Source organism: Terrapene carolina, unplaced genomic scaffold (assembly GCF_002925995.2).
Source record: "Terrapene carolina triunguis isolate 2854851 unplaced genomic scaffold, T_m_triunguis-2.0 Scaffold66, whole genome shotgun sequence".
NCBI lineage: Eukaryota > Metazoa > Chordata > Testudines > Emydidae > Terrapene > Terrapene triunguis.
Window position 1 is genome coordinate 3,338,977 of NW_020664417.1, and position 7,571 is coordinate 3,346,547.

General features: G+C 42.5%; 1 protein-coding gene across 1 annotated transcript in view; it reads right to left on the reverse strand.

Moving 5' to 3' along the window:
- Positions 1–3,012: 3,012 nt before the first annotated feature.
- FABP2 (fatty acid binding protein 2) overlaps positions 3,013–7,571 on the reverse strand; it is a 5,731-nt gene continuing 1,172 nt past the window's right edge. Inside the window, exons 2-4 of the mRNA XM_024212786.2 lie at positions 7,122–7,294; positions 5,358–5,465; positions 3,013–3,063 (exon numbers count right to left, since the gene is read on the reverse strand). Of these exons, the coding sequence (XP_024068554.1) occupies positions 3,013–3,063; positions 5,358–5,465; positions 7,122–7,294 (332 nt within the window). The remainder of the gene's footprint in view (positions 3,064–5,357; positions 5,466–7,121; positions 7,295–7,571) is intronic.

A 7,571-nucleotide genomic window follows, 5' to 3' on the forward strand; every position in this document is an offset into this window, starting at 1 on the left:
AAAAAATCATAAAATCATTACTGCTAAAGTTTGCACAACACAAAGATTGGTGAGGCGGGAGATAATGTTGAAGACAGGTCACTGACACAGAGAAATCTTGATCTTTTGATAAACTGGGAACAAACCAGATAAGTGTGTTTTAATACAAATGCAAGTTCCTACGAATAGGAACAAAGAGTGGTGAGTTATGAGATGGGTGACTTAATCTTGCAAAGCAGTGACTCTGAAAAGGTCTTAGGGATCCTTGTAGATGACCAACTGAACATAAGACTGGCCCTACTTGGTCAGACCAAAGGTCCATCTAGCCCAGTATCCTGTCTTCGACAGTGGCTAATGCCAGATGCTTTAGAGGGAATGAATGGAACAAGTAATCATCAAGTGATCCATCCCCTGTCGCTCATTCCCAGCTTCTGGCAAACAGAGGCTAGGGACACCATTCCTGCCCATCCTGGCTAATAGCCATTGATGGACCTATCCTCCATGAATTTATCTTGTTCTTTTTTGAACCCTGTTATGGTCTTGGCCTTCACAACATCCTCTGGCAAGGAGTTCCACAGGTTGACTGTGTGTTGTGTGAAGAAATACTTCCTTTTATTTGTTTTAAACCTGCTGCCTGTTAATTTCATTTGGTGACCCCTAGTTCTTGTGTTATGAGAAGTATTAAACAACACTTCCTTATCTACTTTCTCTACACCAGTCATGACTTTATAGACCTCAATCATATCTCCCCTTAGCCGTCTCTTTTCCAAGCTGAAGAGTCCCAGTCTTATTAATCTCTCCTCATACGGAAGCCGTTCCATACCCCTAATCATTTTGGTTGCCCTTTTCTGAACCTTTTCCAATTCCAATATATCTTTTTTGAGATGAGGTGACCACATCTGCACACAGTATTCAAGATGTAGGCATACCATGGATTTATATAGAGGCAACATGATATTTTCTGTCCTATTATCTATCCCTTTCTTAATTATTCCCAGCATTCTGTTCACTTTTTTGACTGCCGTTGCACATTGAGTGGATGTTTTCAGAGAACTATCCATAATGACTCCAAGATCTCTTCCTTGAGTGGTAACAGCTAATTTATACACCATCATTTTATATGTATAGTTGGGATTATGCTTTCCAATGTGAATTACTTTGCATTTATCAACATTAAATTTCATCTGCCATTGTGTTGCCCCATCACTCAGTTTTGAGAGATCCTTTTGTAGCTCTTCGCAATCTGCCTGGGACTTAACTATCTTTAGTAATTTTGTATGTAATTTTGAACATTAACTCTTGGTGTAATGTTGTGGGACGCTGAGGCAGGACCAAGCAAACTTGACCAGCCTGGCAGGTGTTTGTCTAACCTGTTCTTAAAAACCTCCAATGATGGGGATTCCACAACCTCTCTTGGAAGTCTATTCAAATGCTTAACAAGTCTTATAGTTAGAAAGTTTTTCCTAATATCCAACCTAAATCTCTCTTGCTGCAGATTAAGCCCCATTACTTCTTATCCTACCTTCGGTGGACACAGGGAATAATTGATCGCCATTCTCTTTATAACTGCCTTTACCATATTTGAAAACTATCAGGTCCCCCTCAGTCTTCTTTTCTTAAAACTAAATTAACATGTCCAGTTTTTTTAACCTTTATTTGTAGGTCAGATTTTTAAAACCTTTTATCATTTTTGTTGTTCTTCTCTGGCCTCTCTTTCTTTATCTGGATGCACTACTCCAAGTGAGGCCTCAATTCATTTATAGATCTGTTTCTTATTGCCTCTTATGTCCCAAGGTGTAGCTCATTTTGTGCCTTAGCTTTTCTGATTTTGTCCCTACATTTGTATGCTACTCTTTTGTATTTATCCTTAGCAATTCATCCATGTTTCCACTTTTTGTAGCATTCCTTTTTGGTTTTTCAGGTCACTAAACAGCTCTCACGATTCTTCCTATTTTTCTTTTAAATCCAGATAGTTTGCTGTTGTGGCTTTAATATTATCTCTGAGAAACTGCCACCTCTCCTGAACTACTTTTTCCCTTACCTTTTCTTCCCATGGGATCTTACCTACCAGTTCTCTGAGTTTGTTAATATCACTGAATGCATCTCCATTTCCTGTGCTGTGTTGGAAAGAGACTTTGGTTGTACTCTCTTATCTTATTTAGCAAAGTTTCATGACAATCCCATTGGAAAAAATCACTATGGAAAAGGCTAGTGAATATAGAAGGAAAAACACAGAAGGTCAAATTTCTTTTGAATTGGCCCAATACACAGATCACATCAAATAATAGGTAGTTAGATTAGATTACAGCTATGGTATCTACAACCTGCTCCAAAATGTTAAAGTAAAAATATTAGAAAAGAAACTAGATAAGGGCATGGGCTACATATATCTCCATTAATTTAAAATTGATTATTGGATTTTCTGCCCTAGAGATCCTTTGTTATTGCATGACTTCATTGAAAAAACATACCAGTAAATGTACAGTAAGGGCCTGATCCAACTCCCATTGATACCAGCAGGAGTTGGATTGATCTTTCTTGGAGATGAACTATATTATCAGAGTCACAATCTTTACAGCTACAGAGACACAAACTTCCAGGAGTTATGTACATGGAAGGGCTGCAGGATCCTGGAGATTTGTTTTTTTGAGGGGGAGGTTATTTGTTTTTTGTTTGTTTAAAATATACAACCAATATGATTCAATATACAATACATGGAGAAACATTACAACAACAAACACCTTTTATGGTGATAAAAGCAAAATGCCACTTGAAAAATCAGTGCAGAAACAGTATTTATTTTCATTTACAAAATGTAAATAGTTTTCACAGCCCTTAACAATGCCATATATCAAAACAGTTATGGATGTATAATACAAATATGTAATATTGGAAGGAATGGAAATGCAAAATGTTGGCCTGTGTTTAAATCAAGACTGATCAATCAGTAACTTGGTGCTTGTTGGGAAAGGGAAACAGTTGCCATATACAACTTGATTCTTCTCCCATCAGATTTCTTTCTGGGCTTGAGGTTTAAACCCTTTTAAAGATTCTCTTGGCTTCAACTCCTTCATATATGTAAGTCTGAAAGAGATTAATGAAGAGGAAAAGGCTTTCATCACTGACTATTTCCATTGAGATTTATTTTACAGTTCCCATCAAGAGAGTATTTATTATCCATCACAGGTTTACAACCTAAGGGCTCAGTCCAGCTACCACTACATCAGTAACCCTCACTCATATGAGTAGTTCCATCAAAATCAAAGAGAAAGACTATAGTTCAGGACTGTGGATTTTTAAAATCTTCAGACCTAGACCTGCACTCCCTTACTTAGGCCTGGTCTACACTAAAAAGTTAGCTTACCCCAGCTATATTACTTAGGGGTGTGAAAGCTCCACAGCCCTGAGCAACATAGGTAAGCTAATTTAACTCCCACCGTAGACAGTGCTAGATCAACAGAAGAATTCTTCCATCAACCTAGCTACTGCCTCTAAGGTCTACAGTAGGGGATCGATCTAAATTATGCAACTTCAGCTACGTGAATAATGTAGCTGAAGTCGATGTACTTAGACCTACTTACGGTGTCTTCACTGCAGTAAGTCGACGGCTGATGCTCCCCCATCAACTCTGCCTATGCCTCTCGCTCCAGTGGAGTACCGGAGTCGATGGGAGCACTCAGCAGTCGATTTATCGCGTCTAGACTAGACGCGATAAATCAACCCCCGCTGGATCGATCACTGCCCATTGATCCAGTGGGTAATGTAGACAAGCCCTCAGAGAGGTAGATTACCTACACTGACAGGAAAACCCCTCCTCAGAGGTGGCAGGTTTGTATAATTTTTGGTGGTGCCCGAACTGGTCCAAGTCCCCCCCCGCCCCCTCCACACACACACCTGCCTTGTAAGCTGATATATATTTTTTAAAATAATGTTAAAATGGACTGGAAACAGTAAGTGTTTAACAATTTCCCTATATTGCACAATGTGGGGGGATGAGGGCTCTGGATGGGGGTGAGGGCTCTGGGGTTTGGTGTGTGGGAGGGGCTCAGGTCTAAGGCAGAGGGTTGGGGTACAGGGGTGAGGGCTGCAGAGTGGGGCTGGGGATGAGGGGTGTAGGAGGGGGCTCAGGGCTGGGGAAGAGGGTTGGAGTGCGGGGGGGTGAGGGCTCTGGGATGAGGCAGGGCTGGGGATGAGGAGTTTGGGGTGCAGGCAGGCTGTCCCGGGGCTGCGGCCAGAGAGGACTGCACAGTCCCCCCAGGCCTCTCCCCCATGGCAGCACACTCACCCGTCACTGGACATGCTCCTAGGGGCCGAGCCCCTCTCACCTCCAGGAAGCCCCCTTGCCTCCCCTGTGGTGAGTGCCGGGGGGGGAAGGGGAAGGCTGCCATCACGTGTGTGCCTCCTCCTCTCCTCCCTCTGCAGGTGGTGGCTGTGCTGCACCTCAGCCTGCTGCCAGTGCCGCTCCCTTTGGTAGCCGGCAGCAGCCGGCGAGGGAGCGCAGCATGAAACGGCAGGGCAGCTGCCCAGGGCGCAGGCAGGGACGCTCCGGGGGAGACGCGTGGGGGCAGTAGGCGGGTCTAGGGGAGGCGCACGGGGCGGCAGTTGGGGCCAGGGGAGAGACCCGGCCCCAAACATTGGTGGAGCTGGGCCCCCGGGCCCTGAATTTGCTGGAGCACAGGCACCAGAAGCCCATATAACTCACCGCCCGTACCCATCCCGCTGGGGTAGGTAACATCTGTACTGACACGTTACAGTGGCACAGCTTCAGCACTGCAGCTGTGCCGCTGTAGCGTTTCAAGAGTGTACAAGCCCTTAATCCAAGCTTGAAGATTAAGGCTGGCTCATTAAGAGAGGATGGAAGTTTTGTGGTTATGACACAGGAGTGGATCTCAAGATATCAGATTTCAATGTGCAGCTCTGCCATAGGCATCTTGTGTGATTTGGGATGTCATTTAATATAACTATCTCTAAAATATGGGGATTATATGCCTTTTCTACTCACAGGGGCATGTGAAGACATATTCATTACCGGTTGTGAGGAACTCAGATCCTAATGTGAGAATGGCCTTATTAGAAACTAACAGATTCAGGACCTTTGATCAGAATGAGCATGGACTCAGTAGTGGGCTCCTTTAGAGTTAGCTCAGGCTGCACTCAGATAATTGAAATGAATGCAAGTGGGTAGGAAAATAGAAAGATTAGAGTAAGTCAAAAAAGTTCAGTGTTTTTTTGAATTTCAAAATTTCAAATTTTGAATAAAAATAGGATTTTTAAAAAATAAATTAATGATACATCCCAGTTTCAAGCAGCTTTAAGAGAGGGCTCAGTTCTTTATAGTTTGATGCTGTGCATAAAGGAAAAAAATTAACTTAACTCACCTGAATTAATTCATCTCCTACGATTTCTCTGAATGCTTTGAGCTCTTTTCCATTATCTTTCCTGTTGAATTTTCCCACAAGCTTATTTCCTTCCAGGTTCCAAGTACCCTACAGTGTAAAAATAAAAAAATCCAAGGAAATCACGACAATGTTGATATTGTATATGTATTCTCTGGCTGTTAAAAAAGCACCAAAGAGGTAAAGCAATTGAATATCAAGTTTTTTACAAAATGGCAGGTACAGTAAAGGAGTTTTACCCCCTCCACAACAACCAAAGCACTTCTAGTTTTGATTATATATATATAAACACATACATACATACATATATATAAGCATTCTTTTAGCTTGTCACTTTGACCATATCACCCCTCTCTTTGCATCCCTCCACTGACTCCCCCATCTCCTTTATATCAAATATAGCTGCTTATCTTCACTTTCAAGGCCCTTCACAGTCAATATCCACCCTATATATCATCTCTTATTCACTATTGAGCTGTCTGTGCTCACCTCTGATCAGCCCATGATGCCAGCCTCCACTGCCCACGTGTTAAATTTCCAGACAAACACTTGCATGCTTTCTCCCAGACTATCCCACATGCCTGGGTCTTGCACTCCATAAACTACCACAAAGTTGCTTCGTTATCCACCTTCAAATCCCTGCTCAAAATAGTTTTGCTATGATGTAGAGATAAAGCTTGACAACAGTCAGGCTGCTAGTGTGCTCAGACCACTGCCTATCATGCAGACCAATATTGTCTCATTGTTTCCTTGTATTCCCCCACCTCTCTGTAACCATCTGTTGTCTCTTTTATTATAGTTAGAATGTAAGCCTCTTGGGGCAGGGAACATCTTTTTGTTCTGCGTTTGTATAGTCTCTAGCACAATGGGGCCCTGGTCCAGGACTAAGGCTCCTAGCTCCTACAGTAATATAAATAATATAATATTTATTGTGTAAATACAGTTCTCCTTCCCACAGAGCTCATACACATAATTAAATGAATACATTAATCTGCCTCTTTCTTTGACATAGAAAGAATAGTCCCTCACAAATAATCAATTCCATTTCATTCTCTATCACACCCTACTGTGGACTCTGACCCTTCCTACTTCTCAGACAAATGTCTGAGAGAGACAATGGGTGTTTCATTGCACTCAAAGAGCCAAAAGACCCTTGCTTCACCAGACCAGCTCAGGCAATGAATTGCAGAATTAGGGGCCTTGTAAGAAGGCTCTGCCTACAACCCTATCATGTTTAAAGCTAGAGGATGAAATCCTGGTTCAATTACAGTCAATGACAAAACTCTCCTTGACTTCAGTGGTACCAGCATTTCACCTAGAGCCTCTTTGGTCAAGCCCTCTAACTGATTTCAGTTGCCATCGTGGTTCATGTGGCGTGAGATTGTCTCTCAGGTAGCCAGGACCATGCCACATTGAATTTCCTACAGTAATGTCAACACTTGGACATTGCTCAAGCAAACATGAAACCAGTGCAGTTGCTAAAGGGAAGGTGTAATACACTCCTGTTAGCTCACACCACATTGATATCCTTGTTCGTTGTGAGGGATTTGATTTTTACATAGAGCAAGTGAATAAATGTTTCATTGCTCTAGCCTTATGCCTAGAGAGACAGATTCTGCTCTCTGCTACATGGGTTCACGTTCCCTAGACAGAGTCAAATTTAAAATAAAATCAGAAAGATGAATAAAACATCCCAGCGATAACTTTCTTAAATACAGGCTTATCATATAAAAATGGATTTCTTACACTGAGCTCAGTTCCATCAGCCAGGCTGTATTCAAAATTGACTCCCAGCATGAATATTATTTCTACGTTGCGGAAAGTACTTGATTCCTTGACAGTGAATTTGTTTCCCTCCTGCTGAATAGTGATTTTTAGGTTGTCGTGGGCTCCTAGCTTTCTTTTCATTATGTTAATACCTAGAAAAACAAATGGACATCAAGCAACTTATATTGCAGCATCAGATTTGTATATTTTCCAATCAGGGCCGGCTCCAGGCACCAGCCCAGCAAGCAGGTGCTTGGGGCGGCCAAGGGGAAGGGGTGGCACGTCGGACTGTTCCGCGGCAATTCGGCGGTGGGTCCCTCTCGGAGGGAAGCACCTGCCATCGAATTCCCGCTGAAGAAGAAAGCGGTGCGGTGGAGCTGCTGCCGATTGCAATTGCGATCGCGGCTTTTTTTTTTTTTTTTTTTTTTT